The 16495-nt window shown below is 40.5% G+C and overlaps 1 protein-coding gene across 1 annotated transcript in view; it reads right to left on the bottom strand.

Annotated features, from left to right (window-relative positions):
• Positions 1-4240: 4240 nt before the first annotated feature.
• LOC140517968 (immunoglobulin alpha-2 heavy chain-like) overlaps positions 4241-16495 on the bottom strand; it is a gene marked incomplete at its 5' end in the record, with an annotated part of 937512 nt that continues 925257 nt past the window's right edge. The window contains 3 exons of the mRNA XM_072629643.1: positions 4241-4753; positions 5495-5833; positions 6364-6657. Of these exons, the coding sequence (XP_072485744.1) occupies positions 4362-4753; positions 5495-5833; positions 6364-6657 (1025 nt within the window). The remainder of the gene's footprint in view (positions 4754-5494; positions 5834-6363; positions 6658-16495) is intronic.

The raw sequence follows: 16495 nt of genomic DNA, 5'->3' as shown, positions 1-16495 counted from the left end.
TTCTTCATCTGCTGGTGATGTGATTTTTGGGAAAGTCATTTAACCTCTCTGAACTTCAATTTTCTCATCTGTAAGTAGGTTGCATGAGTTAATATACAAATATGTTGTAAAGGAAGTTCTGTATAAATCATGAAGTTCTATAGGCATGCTATCTATTATCATCATTCTGTTTTAATTATTTGTATATGTAATTGTGTCTTGTTATTAGACTGTAAGTTCCTCAATAAGGGCCTCTCCCTGCACTCCTAAGCACAGTGTTCTTACCCCTAGTGAGGGTTTAATAAATGGTGTTACATTGTCTGGTGAAGGTGGGCAAAGGAGCTGGTGTAAGAGGTCATCATTTTGCAGTGTTGGTGATGGTGGTATCAGAGGAATTTAATTTGGGGAGTTATGGGCAAACATAGGAGATTTAGGTCTTTTTGGGGTCATCCCTGTTTTGGAGGTGTTACAAGTCCATAAATGAGATTCTGGGAAGTTTATGAAGCTACCAGGCCTGAGTTGCTTCAGCAGGTGAAATCAGAGTATGTCTTTCTAGAGAACTGCTCAGACAGAGGAAAGGGACCAATAATTCCCTGCCTCCCCCACCTCCTCCAACCAAATACAAGCCCTAGGATGAAGGAAGGAGAAAGGGAAGTAATTGGACTGATGGGAATAGTTTGGTCATTGGTGAGAAATTCAGTGTCTTAAGGTACAAATGGTAATACACATATGTGGTATATACTTATAGAGTATATATATATACACACACACACATATATATTTATTTTTTACCTTTTTCATTTCTATCCATCCCAATATGGCCAGCTTGAATCATCTAACCATTAATAAATAAAGAACTAGAAAAATAAGATGGTTCTTTTCTTAAATTACCTAATACCATAACACTACATTGTCTAAACATGAACTGTTTATGATAGCATGGTGTAAGTGATGATGATAACTAGACAGTTATGTAATCCTGATGACAACTCCTTGATGATGCTCTCAGGATGTAGTAAGAATTTCTTGGAGAGAGATAGACCTCTGTTTTTACTTGCTTCCAGAACTAGGATAAACAGGTACTGTTCTGTTACAAATTTGTTCTCATCTATGGAGTTCCTACATCCCCATGGAATTCTTTATAGCTCTTGGGATGACAAGACTCTGGAGACAACTGAATACCATTAGGGCAACAGATGCAGTAGGAACAACTATTGAAGGGGAAGGGGTGCTATTAATTCAGTCATTAGTATGCCCTTCTTCCCTAGGTCACACAAGATTGGTCCCCTTGAGCTGCCTAAGCAGCCTATCCCACTGACCATAGCTGAGATTTGGCAGAACTCAGTACTAACTCATGAATGTATATGTTGTCTAGAATTTCCTCCCAAAGTTCTAACTTGTTCCTTGTCTTGCCCATAACTCAAAGGCCATATATCTGCAATTGGAAGAAATCTCAGAGGTCAGATAGGCTAAACCTTTCATTTTACAGATGAGGATTGAGGCCCATAAAGGCCCATAGTGACTTGTCCAAGGTCACACAAGCACTAAGCACCAAAAGTAGGATTTGAACCCAGATCCTTAGCTTCTAGAGCTATTACTTATACTTTTGTATCATGTGGCTTCCATACCCTACCTTTCCTCAGCCATGTGTGAGTTCTCTGGCACTCAAAGACATTGATCCCTCTGTTTGTGTGTTGTCCCAGCTCCCTAGTCAGCCTGGGTATCCATCCAGGGCAGGGTCTACATATTCCCCTTCCAGATGTCAAGTTTAGATACAAGATTCCCCCAAAGTAGCATCCCCAGAAATCTTGCTCTCCAGGGACTTTCATTTCCTGGTACCCCGAACCCTTCACAGCCTACTCAGAGGCACAAGGCCTATATTTTTTGGGGACATTTTGGTAATAATGATAATTACATTTTCTTTAGAACTTTAAGGTATAAAATCACTTTATCCTAAATAGCCCTGGGAATCAGGTAGTATAAATATCTACATTTTACAGATGAGGGAATAGAGGATTAGAGCAGTAAAGTGTCTTGCTCATTACCACACATCTCTCAAGTTAGTTGGTTGTTGAACCCACGGTTCCTATTCTGATGTAAAGTTCAGTGGATTTGGAGTCAGAGGACTGGGTTTGATTCCTAGATTTTTTTTACTTCCTACCTATGTGGTAGTTAAGGAGAGTTGAGCGTGAACATTAGCCCTTTATAGATTTGGCTAAGCCTGTTATTTCTAATTAGGAGGATGGCTTCTAAATAACATGAGTAGGACATTTTGGATATGTAGGGCCTTCAAATGAGGAGAAACAGAGACAGAAGTGACAAGGCCCTACGTCTTTCTCAAACTCTAAGCCAAAGACAAGACTCAGGTGTCTGACTAGGAAGCAGATAAGAGTGAGGATTGAAGATGGAAGGATTCAGCTGGGGATTGGGGGTGGGGTAGAGTTTTATGAAGTCTAGGGACCAACAGAGAGAGAATTGCCACTGAAAAACTTAAAGAAGCATAGCCCAGGTTGGGTTAAGGGATCTAGACTAGGAGGACAAGACCTACATATAGATAAATGCCCAAAGACCAAAAAAGTTTCTCTAAGGGAGAGATATCACTGAGCTGGATTAAGCTCTAGCATTACTCCCTGTTCCTGGGATATTCTTGGTCAGAGTCTGGGCAGAGGCCATTCTTTTACCCCATTCAAAATGAAGGACTTTTTTTGTTTTGCAGAGAGAGGCCCCTGAGTAGCCCCCTGTAAGGATACTGTTAACCTGGAACAGAATAATCATTATGCCTCATTCTGCAAATTGTGATAGATGTTGAGAGGAGAGAATAGAAAGTTTTTCTGGGAGTTGGAGCCCCCAGGTCATTGAGGAGGTGACATTTAATATTGGTGTCAGGGAATAAACTGCACTATTACAGGTAGTCAGGAAACAATTCAATTTTGAACCTCTCAGATGACTCAGAGCTAAGGGAATCCCATTGTCTTAAAATGAATCAAGACCTCCCTTTCTCTTCTGCTGAAGGTACATCTGGGGCAGAGGGGATTTGGGAAATCCCTTTATGCTTCTGGGTTATCTTATATTGGTGTGTGAAGATCTTCCAATCTCTCCCTCTCCAGAAATTTTACTTGTCAAAGATAGAGGGGTCTCAGGTAAATGTGAGGTATATCTAGGACACAAAAATGATAATTGGGAAGGAGAGGGTAAAGAGTATAGGGTACCCTAAAATGATAAAGGCAAAAAGTTAAAAAAAGTAGTGTATCTCACCACTACAGGGGGAATCCCTATCATATGTAACTATGTATATGTGTATTCATGTCTTTTTCATATCTGTTACCATGTGTTTGTTTTATTGTCTGTTTATGAAATTTGTATCTATTGTGTATGTCTATTTTGTTCTTCTGGGGGTTACCTTTTTTTCCTTCACTCTGCCTAGTTCAAGCCCTTATGGTTTTCTTGAACATTTTTCTAGAATCATGTTCCAAATGCATTATTCTGATCTTGTCATTTTACTACTCAGAAACTTCTAGTGGCATCCTTCTACTCACAGAACAAAGTCTAAACTCTTCAACTTGACAGTCAAGGCCCCAACTTTTTTTTCCAACCTCATCTCCCATTACTCCCTAATACACCTTTTGCTTCATTCAGTATGATCCACTCACTATCATGCGAACACACTCACAGGCGCTACCTCTGGGTCTTTGTTTACACTTTTTCCCTGAATCTCCTGGGTGTTTCTTTCCTCCCCCAGGTCAAACCATGAGTCTGCTCCTCCTTTATCTTTCTTAGACTTTAAGTTCCTTGAAGACAGGGTCTGGGCCTGCTCTTCTGTCTCACCCACTTTGTGGTTAGCACAGGATTCTTCATATTATAAAATCCTCAATAAATACTGGAAATGGACCTCTCAGAGTCTATTTTGACCTGAGGATCTCATTAGTCATATGGAAACAAGCGGGAACTTGCCTTCCCAGGTGGATTAGAACTCAGATTGCAAGTTGGAGATGTAGGAGAGTATCCTTGATAAAGTGTTGACTATATCAGGAAAAGTGACCAAGATCTTCCCTAAAACATCTCTCTGAGTCCCATCCTAGCCAGGGTGGGGAAGACACAATGAATATCTTGGCTTGGTTCATATTATGGGATATCTTTTCCCATTCTCCTTTTTTCTTCCCCAGTACATTACACCCTCCCCACCCTCATTCCCTACCCCACACCCCCTTCCCCTGCTACTGGGGACTTAACTGTGGCGCAGACACTGAGGACAGGGCTAGTGTTGCTTCTGAGTGTCAAGATTTATTCCATTAGATACTTTTCTATAGATCTACTTCCCTTTCACTCTTGCCTTGTAACTCAAGTTCTGGGTAGTGATAGGGGCCAGATGGTTTAGTCTGGGTTCAGTAACAGGTGCCATAGACATCAGACAAGATGACAGATACATTGACATTGGTGGGTTTACCAGAGAATCGGTCGATAGTTTGCTGGGTGAAATTCAGGGGAAGAGCTTCATGGCCTACTACACAGGAGTATTTGTTTTCTGCCTTCCATTCAGAGGCTGAGACTTGGAGGATGCTGGATATTATGAAGGTGTTGGTTCCCCGGGGCTCTGGTTGAGGGTCATTGATGATGTAGTCCTCTCTGGGCAGCGTCTCAGACCCCTTCAGCCACTGTACCAATGCTTCCTTTGGGCTGTGACCCCTCACCAGGCATGTGATTGAGACCAGTTCATTTAAGGCTAGTTCGTCTACTGATGGTGGCAATAGGTAGACCTGGGGTGGTATCTGGATCACTAAGCAGGAAGAGCAGAGACACATGGTCAGTGAGAGCTAGGTTCTGTGGAATGACCCAAATAGGAAGGGAATCATATTAAAGGATTATTTAGGATGTATAATGCCCTTAGGAATATAGATGAGGCAAAGCCTAGGGCCCACTAGAAGACCCTGAGGGAGAGCAGCAGCAGATATGCTGGATAGGCTGATGAGGAAAATGGGAATGACCAGGAGATTTGTTTTTCTTTATTTCTCTGTCAGTCTCTTCCTGCATCCTTTCACTCTCTTCCATTCTTTCTTTGTCCCTCTCTTTCTCTTCTATCTTGGTCTCTCTTGATGCACCTTTTTATTTCTTGCTCTCCTCTCATCTCTCACTTTCTCCTTGCGTTTTTTTCCTCTCCTCATCACTCTCATTCTCTTATTGTCTTCCCTATCTCATCTCTCCCTATCTTTCCTTCTCTTTTGTTGTGTCTCCATATCTTGCTGTCTTACTGTTTCTCCTCATTTCTTAAAAAAAAAAAATGCAATTCCTATCTCCTGTCTTTTCCTATTGCTCCTATCTCAGTTTAGAGCTCTGTGGTCTTTTTGATATATATGAACTATAATAGACTAATTCAATTCACTTTATATTGTCTTTGTGTATCTAGTACTTCCCCCTTTTTATCTCTTTTCAAACCAAACAAATAGATTCTTTCCATCTACTCTCCCCCTTCATATCCTTGGTTTCCAGAAATTCTTCCCCATTTCCAATAAGCTCCCACCTGGTGGCTTGGAGATGGTCTTGGTAGTAGTTTCTATCTCAGGGTGGGACACAGTGCAGGAAAAGGTGTCCCCTCGGGTCCATTCTTCAGCACAGATCTCCAGAACGCTGGACACACTGTATGTGCCACTAGAGTCCTTCTTAGGTGTTCCCTGGATAGGTTTTAAAGTTGATGCCTCACCCGGAGTGTGAGTCCAGGTAAATGTGGCTCCGTTGCCGTTCTTGACGCCACTGAGTGTACATGTCAGGTTGGCACCTGTGCCCAGGAGCAGGCTCTCCAGGGAAGGGGAACTCAGGGATACAGAAGGTGTATCGCAAGGACATTTGCATGGGCATGGATCTGTAAAAGACACAGAACACAGTCATCTTCTGCAGCCAATATTCTCAGCCTTTCCTAAAACTCCTCAACTTATTATTCTGCTTAATATTCAGGTCCTGCTCTTGCCTACATTCCCTTTGGTGTATAGCATAGGAATCATCTCTAAAGTCTGTTAGGTAAGACCACCATAGGTCCAAGGAAACTACAGGCCTAGGTGAGGGAGCAGGGGTGGGGCAGGAAGGATGAATGGATGAATTATTGAGTTTGAATCTTATCTCTATTACTCATTAGCTACATGATGGTGGGTGAGTCATGTAGCCTCAGGATCCTTATCTCAAAATGGGGTTATTGCAGACTTCAGATGATAATTGTGGAGACCAAATGCCATTATGTGCAGAGAAAGTGCTTTGCCAACCTTTTAATGCTATATAAATATGACCTATTTTTATTATGAGGGTTGTGTGTCTTTGCGTATGTTCTCCATGAGTTGTGTGTGTATGTAGGGTGAGGGTGTAACTACCTCAGGTCAAGCTCCAAGTTCTTCCTCTTACCTTTGCAGGGAACCACCAAGTTTTCACTGGTGTCATAGTGTTTCACGTTGCACTGGTATTTGGACTTGGGACATTTAGTTGCGTTAAGGTCTAATGCACTGACTTGAATGTAGGAGTTCTCACTCAGCGTAGCAGGAAGGTAGTCCCTCACTGGGCCTTCAGAGCCACTGTAATCCCAGGTCATGTCCACAGGCACTGGAAAGAAGCCTTGAGCCAAGCAGCCTAAGACTATTGAGGCACCATCCCCACAGCAGGGTGAGAATAGGGGGAAGAGTTTGGGTGCAACCTTGGGTGCTGAAATGGAAACACAGAGTCAGGATTCTGGTGTGGGGAAAGAGTGATTTCTGAAAGAGTATCCTTGAATACATGACCCATTCCCCCATCTTCTCCCCATTGTGGATACCAATCAATGGCTCCCTATCTCTGCCCATTGTTTCCCTATCTCTGCTGATCCTCCCTTCATATTTTAGCTGTGTAACATCTGATGCTCTTTGGATGGACATCTGGAACTGAAGGAAGTGACCACAAGAGGGCGCCATGTCTAAGGGGAGGCCACTACAGAGTTTAATTCCTAGGGGTGAGAGCAAGCAGAGCTTCTTATTTCCTACCTCTAGGGAAGGCCCTGGTGTCCCTGGAACAGAGTTGAGTTAATCTTTGTAGTTTGGGATGACTGATACAAACCTTTGTGTTCAGAGACCACCATGGCTCAGGGCTCAGAAGCCTCAGAGTGGTGGTACTCCTATGGGACAGGAACTTGACTGGAAAAAGTGGTCCAGGGGAAAAAAAAAACAACTAAGGGGTTAGAAGAACTCAGTTTTTATCTTAACTTTGCTACTTGCTACTTATGTAACCTTGGGCAGTCTAAGTAACTCTCCTTCTTTGGGAAGTCAGATCCTTCATTTGTAAAAGGAGATGGCTGAACTGAATAATTTAAATGATCCCTTCTACTTTTAAATTCTATGAAACTTATTAAAAGGCACAGAAGAGATAGAGTACAGTATACTATTCTAGAAAATACTTACCTATGACTTCTATGTCCCTTCTCTGTGACTTGGTTTTCCTATTTGTTGGCTCCCTTCATATGGGTACAAATCAAAACTTAGTATATTGTGATTACATAGGAATCTAGGATTGGGGGTCCAAATTAATTAGAGATTAGGGCTAGCTCAACCTTAGGGCAAAGTTATATGACTGCCATGTCCTTTCTAAATCAGAGAACACCATATCTATACACCCTTATAGGCTTCACTGTCACCTGATCTAAAAATGGCTTGAGATGGCTTGAAAATAAAGAGAGGGAGACAAAGACTCTGGACTTTTCTCATACATTAATAAACCTTAACAAAACCTTATTAATAAAAGGTTTATTAATAAAAACTTTGTGCCCCTGAAAACTGTCACAAGTTCTTGTGATACCTCCTTGCTAGGAAAGTGGGACAAGGTAGACCATGGAGACATTATAAGATAGATCAGGATAGTAACCAGACCAGGAGCTCAGAGTGAATAGTCCTAGCTAGTCTATACTGAAGGAAAAACCTCTTGCTACTTTACATCTTGGTTCATTTTTAAGTATCCCTCCCTCCACATATTAACTTCTATGTTCTCATAGTTATACTTAACACTAAATCATTTGGCCTCCTACCTAGGCTATTCAGGAAGAGTTTCCTTAACTCTCTCTCTTCCATTCACCCTCCTATCACAGAGTAATATGTCTCCATGTTCTTAACTAACACCATCTATGCCCTTGTTTCCATACTTTGCTCCAGTATCATTTCCTTCTCCTCCCAACCTTCTTCTTTCACCCCAGATGTATATTCATTCCCTTCCTCTACACTAGCTCCTTCATATCTTCCTACAAATACATTCAGCCCCCCCCGCATCCCAAAAAACCTTTCCTAGCCTATGTAACTTATCTAATTCAGTCCCATTCTCTGCTAAGCTTCTTAAAAATAAGCCTACATCTCATGCTTCTAATCTGTAGTCTGTAAGCTTCCACATTAAACTGTGCACTCCTTGAGAGAAGGAAAAGTTTATTTATTTATTGGCCTTTGTATCCCCAGCACTTAGCACAGTGCCTGGCACATACTAGCCTGAATAAATGTTAGTTAACTATCTTTTCTTATCTCCTTACAGTTTGACTTTTATTCCCAAGACTTCACTGAAAGTACTCTTTCATAACACCAAAGCCATCCTAATTGATAAATCAAATTGTATTTTTTCAGTCCTCTCTCTCTCTCTCTCTCTCTCTCTCTCTCTCTCTCTCTCTCTCTCTCTCTCTCTCTCTCCTTCTCCCTCTCTCCCTCTCCCCCCCTTCTCTATTGCACTATGCCATCCTTCTCTATACTTTCTCCTTGTCTGACTTCAGAGATGGCCAATTTCAGGTTTTCTTCCTACCTCTGTCAGGCAGTCAGTAAATACATGTTAAGTTCCTACTGTGTACCAGGTACTGTGATAAATGTTTAGGGATACAAAGAAAGTTAAAAGATCATCCCTGCTCTCAAGGAGCTCTCAGTATAATGAGAGAGACAAAATGCAAACAACTATCTACAAAAAAGCCATATACAAGAGAAATTGGAAATAATTAACAGATTATTTTCCCTCTCTCCTTCATTGCCTCCTTGTCCTTTTCCTGATCCATTTTTCTCTTGACTTTCTTCTCTCCACTCTGTTTCTCTTGGCATCATGACTTTAACTACTATCAAATGGGATAAGATATATATATATATATATATATATATATATATATATATATGTATATGATTTTACAAACCTTAAAGCACCATATAAAGATAAACTGTTATTATTATTAACACAATCTTCAGAACTCCCAAATCTATACAGCCTGACTGACCTCTCTTCTCCCACTTATGTCTCCAACTGTCTATGGAACATTTCCAACTGTATATTCCACTGTTAACTCAACTTCAACATGTCCAAAATGTGCTCATCCTTTGAAATTTATTGCCATGGGTCTGTAGCACTAATGTTCATACCCCAATTTTCACTCTCTTGTGGTTTATCTATGAATCTTCTCTCTTCCTCACCTCATGTCCAAGCAGTTACAAAGCTCTGCTGATTCACTGTTCGCATCATCAGTCGTGTACATCTCTACTTCTCTAGTTGTACTGCAATTATCTTTATTGCACTCAGACTAGGGAGATGGTCAGAAAGTACCTACCTGTCTGTGATGAGGCCAAGTTACCAGGCTCAACTGAATTCTATTTCACGATACTGAAAGGTGAATATTGTGATTGCTAAGTCACATGGAGAAATGAAGAGGCACCTCAGCCCTGGAGAAGGGTAAAGACTGCCCTGATTATTTTTTAGGGAAGAAAATGGACCCTGCAAGCTCTAAGCAAGTATGGTTGACCTGGAATCCTAGAATATATTATAATCTAGAATATATTATTAAACATATGGTTAATGAACATGTAGAAAAGGAAGTAGTTATCTCAAGAGCCATCAGAGCTTCATCAAGAGTGGTCATGCCAGACTATTCTTATTGACATTTTGAACAGGTTTTTAGGCCAGAGAAAAGATTTAGTTTACCTAAAGACTATAAAAGCATTTGATAGACTTTTTTTCACATTATTCTTGTGGACAAGATGGAGACGTATGGGCTAGATAATACTACAGTTGCTTGGATTCAGAACTGATTGAATGGACGGACTCAGAGAGCAGTAATTGATGGTTTAATGTTAACCTGAAACTAGTTCCTTAATGAATTGCCCTAGTGACTTGTGCTGGACTGAGCAGTATAAAATTTTTAACAGTGACTTAGATAAAAGCATAGATGGCATATTTACAAAATTTGCAGATGACATAAGCCCTAGAGGATTAGTTAATAAAGCCTATGACAGTTAGGATATAAAAATATTAATGGGCTTGAATACTGGGCCCAATCTATTGAGATGAAATATGATAACACTAAACATAAAGTCTTATAGTTGGGTAAACAATTAACTTAAAAAGTACTCGTTAAGGGAGATGGCTATCCAGCAGTTATATTTCTGAAAAAGATTTGATGCTTTAAGTAGACAGCAAGCTCAGTATGCATCAACATTGTGATATTGTCAGTCAATCTGTTAGTAAATATTTACTTAATGTCAGCCACATGCCAATAACTGTGCTAAGCATTGGAGATATAAAAAAAGTAAAAGGTAATTCTTGCACTCATGGAACTCTCTAGGGAGGAAAGAAAACACACAAAAGGAAGCTGAAAAGAGGTGCATTTAGAGGGCATTATGGAGAAGTACAGGGGAGTGCAGGACAAGGTGGCAAATGAACAGATGACTGACCTGGGCTCCCTCCTTTAGTGGTGGCTCTAGGAGGAACTTTCCACCCTCCAAACAGAGGGAGAGGCTCCAGGGGCAGTGGATACCAATAAGGTGTGAGTTCCAGTCAGGTAAAGTTAATACGATCTTATGCAGCATTAAGACCAGGTCTAGGAAGGTGATAGCACCATTCTACTCTACTTTGTTCTGACCACATCCAGAATATCATGCTCTGTCCTACATACCATGTTTTTGGAAGGATGCTGACAAGCTGGAGAGTTTCCAAAGGAAGCCAACCAAGATGGAAAATGGCCTTGAGTCTGTGCCATATGAGTGTCACATGAAGAAGCTGAGGATGATTGGCTTAGAGAAGGCTTAGGGGGCAAATGATATAGCTATGGACTTATTTGTTGAATCAATCAATCCTTAATGAGATAGATTAAATTTGTTGCAATTGGCCAGAGAGAGCAGAACTATGATCAATGGATGGAAGATGCAGATTTATACTTGGTGTAAGGAAAGCTATTACAAGTGTTTAAAAAATGTGGACTTGTCTTCATGGAAAGTATCTAAACAAAAACTGGATAACTCCTTGTAAGACATATTAGGGGATTCTTATTAAATGGCCTGTAACATTCCTTCTAACTTGAGATTCTGTGTCTCGATCCTTGGGAATCTCATCAAGTCATGAATTCAACAATCATCTTTATACAGATGACTCCCAAATCTATATAGACAGTCCTAGTGTCTTCCCTGGTTTGCAGTTTCATATTACTATCTGCTGAAAAACTCCCATGGGATGTCTTGTAGGCATCTTAAACTCAACATGTCTACAAATGAACTCATTTCCTCCAAAACCTATCCTTCCATTAAACTATTTTTGTTGGTGCAACCATCCTTCTCAGTCATTCTACAACCCCTATCATCACTGTTTTTTTCTTTTCCCTCATCCACCCTAGCTAATCAGTTATCATTTCCTTCTTTTTATCAATTCTCTCCAATCCATCCTTCACAAAGTTACCAAAGTAATATTCCTTAAGCATAGGTCTAACCATGTCACTATCCTGCTCAGGAAGGAAGCTGAGTGACAGTAGAGAATGGGCTCATTCTCTCCACATTGCAGGCTCAAATCAGATTAAAATATAACTGGGAAATGTTTAACAAAATAAATAACACAGTACAACATAGATAATGTTACTTTGTGATTTTCTGGGATCACTTTTTATTTCAGTTTGACACTATTGGCCTAGATGATAAATATAAATTCCTCTGTTTAGCACTGAAAGTTCTTTATTATCTGCCTGCTGCCTACTTACATTTTTCCAGAGTTATTATACTTTTTTCTCCTTCACTCACTCTCTGTTCTTGCCAACACAGCCTATTTCCTACTGGCCATACAACATATTTCTCTGGTCTTGGTGCCTTTGCCCAGGCAATGTCTCATGTCTGAAATTTATTTCTTCCTCACTTTTGCCTCTTAAAATCCATAGCTTTCTATAAAGTACGATTCAAGCATTTCCTCCTCTATAAGACTTTCTCTGATCCCCCTAGTTGCTCAGACTCTCCTCCTCTTAAAATTCTTTGTAGTTCCTTATTTGTGCATGTATTATTGTCTCAGTAGAATGTAAATGCCTTGAAGGCAAGGACAATTTTCATCTTGTTTTGATATCCCTACTGTCCAGTGTAGTGCCTTGCACATGTTAGCTACTTAATATATTTTTGGTGAACTGAACTGAACTGAATTAATATCATAGTCTCTCAACAAGTTTTACTACCTCCATCTGTTCCCCAGCTAATCCATTATTCACATTTCTTATAAATAGATTTGGTTGAACCTTTCAGTCATTCTCTATTTGCCTACTGAATAATCTCATTCTCTAGCAGGCTCCTCAGGAAGGACCTCCACAGTTTACCTCCACCCTTTTCTAGCCTTATCTTACATCTTCCTGAATGAACAGTCTCAGCCCTAGTCAAACTGAGCTTTTCCCTTTCTTTACTCTCTCCTAAACTTGGCATGTCTTTCCTAGTCCCCCAACTTCTCCACCCTTGTTTCTTGAATTCCCATCCATCTTTTGAAGTCTTACTCATCTTTAGGTCACTCTCACCCATGTAATATAATATATTCTAATTTATGTTTGTGTTACACTCTCTACTTGACTGTAAGTTTTACGAAACTAGATATAGTATCTCATCTACCTTTGTATTTTCCCCAGCACTAAAGTGTAGTGTTGTACACAGAGTAGGTACTGAATAAATATTTTTAAAAACATAAATTTAAATTCAAAACACTTAAAAATATTGAATTATGAAATTCTTAAAAAAGATTGCCTTTGCTTAGGATCAGGATTGAAGATAGGAGAATAGTTGGGAGCAGGGAGGTTAATTTACATGATCCAGAGCTAGAAGAGACTTCAGAGGCTATCTAGTCCCTTATCTTACAGATGCAGAAACTGAGGTCCATCGAAGTTAAGTAATACAGACAGATATCTCAGAGTTTGGATTTTTACCTAGGTTCCCTTGACTCCAGAGCCAATGCTCTTTCTTTCTGTACACACTGCTTTCCATATGAGGATTCTTATATCCCCATATAGACCTACAATTCTTACTACTCCTTATATTCCTCAAGCTCTCACACTCCTTATATCCTTCATCCTTCATTCACATCCTTATATCCTCATATCTCTCCTATTCCTCCCTCATCTTCCTTACATCTCTAATAGCCCTCCCATCTCTTTCACCTCTCCCATCTTTCATATTCCTCACATGACTCAGTTTTCTGATCATTGCTATAGAGATGGAAGGGACATTAGGGGTCATCAAGTTCAGCCCCTTCACTTTATAGATGAGGAACTAGAGTTTAAGTCACTTTGTCCAAGCTCAGAATAAATATTTGAACCCAGGTTTCCTAGCTCCAAATACAGCATTTTCCACATGATAGCACAGACACTCACAGTCTTCACCAGTATTCAAATCCATCACCTCTCTCAGAGCTCTTACCATCCTCACATTCCTTCATGTTTCTCATCTCTCCCATTCTTCTCAAAATTCAAAGTCCTCAGATCCTTTACAAAATTCACAACTCTCTTAATTAATCAACAAAAAATTTTGAATTATCTTCTATGTGCTTGCACTGAACTTCCCCCTCATTTAGTCCTCCTGCCCCTTCTGTCCTTTCAGTTCTCTCCCATCCCTCATAGTTCTCAGTCCTCACAACCCTTTGTCTTCCTATTCTTATTAGTCCTTACATTCCTCAGAATCCTCATAGGACTCCAGTTTCCATATCTTTTGAGACTCCTTATCTCTTTCTCCTTTGTCTTTTTGGTTCCCCATTTGCCACATCTTGGATAAAAATTATTAGGAGTGGCTCTTTGCTATCTGATACCCTTTTCTCTCTAGCATATCCTCAGAAGAAACAGATTTATGGAATATCAAGCTGGAAGTCCAGAGTCTTAATTTTGGATGAATAAAATGAACCTCATAGAAGGCAAACAACTTTTCTAAGTTAATACAACAAATTTTTGACAAAGCAGGTACTAGATCACAAACCTCTTCAATTACCTTAAATCAAATTCAGACAGGCGTTTCTTCTTGATTCCCCATAGAATCCCTGCCTTGTCAATAAAATTTTCCTTCCTCTTCTTCTGTCCTCCCTCTCTCTTTTCTCTTCTCTGTATTTTCCTCTCAAAATATCTGAGTTTCCAGTACAGAGTTCCTCCAACTTCTTCCTTAGTATCTTTTCCCTTCTCTTCGGGTACTAGGACCTGGTTCTGGGGAAAATGATGAGACAAGGATTACCTGAATTGTTTCCTGGACCCACGCCTGTGTCTGTCCATCTACCAAGGAAGGGCAGTCTTAGAAGTCTTTTGCTCTACACCTGACCTCTCTTTCTCCCTCCCTCTTCCACCCATAGGCTCAGACTCCAGATCATCAGAGGGGCTCAAATGGTCACTCTCCTTGACTTCCTGTCCTAGCTGATCCAGCCTGTCCTCCACGTCATGTCTGCTTTGTGGTTCTGGTTGTGGCTAGGCCAGGTGTATGAGGCTTGGGCCTGTCAGTTATTATGATGGTAGTGGGGGTGGTGGGGGAAGGTGGTAGTGGTAGGAAATGCATTTTGGGCTTGGTACTCTAAGCCAACAGGGAAAAGGAGACAGAATCTCAGAGTTACAGGCACAAACATAAGGTTAAAGATAAAGAGCTAGAGACACCCAGAGACTGTTAGGGATGCAAAAATGAGAATGAAGGAGGGTTCAGGGATTAGGTGATGGAGGATTTCTATGGATAAAGAAGTCACTCAGGTCAGTGAAGTGTTAGAGAGGGTACCAGGATGTTGGGGTAAACATACATAGACCAAAGACAGATATATCAGATATGTGCAGAATGATTTGAATGGTCAGTGACACTTCTTTTATTTCTGTATTGAACTCTCCATATTGACAGTAAAATTGATGGATCTAGTTATTATCTAGTTCTTATGAAGTTGGCTACTTCTATGTAACTAGACCAGATATATTGTCAGCAACCTTTGTGGGGTCAGGCTTATGGGAACAAGTTTGTATATGGAGCTTCAAGTTTGTGATCAATGGACCAAACTTTTAGGCAATGTCTATCTGTTGAAGGACACTTGTCCTAGAGGTCATTGTCTGGCTCCTTCTAGGTTGGAAGGAGCAGGGACTGGACAATGGTAAACAAAGAAATCATTCCTTTGTTCAAAGGAGAAAGTGGTCCAATATGTGTCCTCTTGTGTACATCTCTGTGAGACTGGGTGTCTATATGGGAAGAGATGGAGGAGACAGTCCTGTGCTCCAAATCATCTTTCCACTAAGAATTTCCCAATGGCATCTCTAAGGGAGTGAGTTCTCTGGAGGAGCTTTTCCTTTCTGTACTTTCCTATTCTAAGACCACATTGTGGGTAGTTGTAGTCATAGGAAGCATCTGTCCTATTGCTCCCCTGTCTGAGAAATGATAGCAGGAACTGTTTACAGTATTTCTTCTAACCACACTCCTGATTACCATTTCCTCCCCAATTTTCAATGCTCAATTTCTTTTGAAGACTTCCTTATTATTCCAACTCACAGATTCTGTTGCATTTTCAGAAACACCAACATCATCACCCGGTTCTCCTTCTCTTTTCTCCTTTTTTTCCTCCTGCAGTAGAATGTAAGATTCTTGAGACTTTTTTTAATTAATTTATTTAACTTTTAACATTCATTTTCACAAAATTCTGGGCTCCAAATTTTCTCCCCATTTGTCCCTTCCCCCAACCCCAACACGCTGAGCATTCTAATTCCCCTATCACCAATCTGCCCTCTCTTCTATCATCCCTCCCTTCCCTTGTCCCCATCTTCTCTTTTGTCCTGTAGGGCCAGATAGCTTTCTATACCCCTTTACCTGTGTTTCTTATTTCCTAGTAGTGAGAACAGTACTTGACAGTTGATCCTAAAACTTTAAGTTCCAACTTCTCTTCATCCCTCCCTCCCCACCCATTCCCTTTGGAAGGCAAGCAATTCAATATAGGTCATATCTGTGTAGTTTTGCAAATGATTTCCATAATAGTCGCATTGTGTAAGACTAACTATATTTCCCTCCATCCTATCCTGCCCCCCATTGCTTCTATTCTCTCTTTTGATCCTGTCCCTCCCCAAGAGTGTTGACTTCAAATTGCTCCCTCCTCCCATTGCTCTGCCTTCCATCATCCCCCCCACCCTGCTTATCCTCTTCTCCCCCCACTTTCCTGTATTGTAAGATAGGTTTTCATACCAAAATGAGTGTGCATTTTATTCCTTCCTTTAGTGGAATGTGATGAGAGTAAACCATGTTTTTCTCTCACCTCCCTTCTTTTTCCCTCCATTAAAAAGTCT

Source organism: Notamacropus eugenii, chromosome 1 (genome assembly GCF_028372415.1).
Source record: "Notamacropus eugenii isolate mMacEug1 chromosome 1, mMacEug1.pri_v2, whole genome shotgun sequence".
NCBI lineage: Eukaryota > Metazoa > Chordata > Mammalia > Diprotodontia > Macropodidae > Notamacropus > Notamacropus eugenii.
Note: the sequence above shows the minus strand (reverse complement) of the source record. Positions and strands in the feature narration are given on the sequence as shown.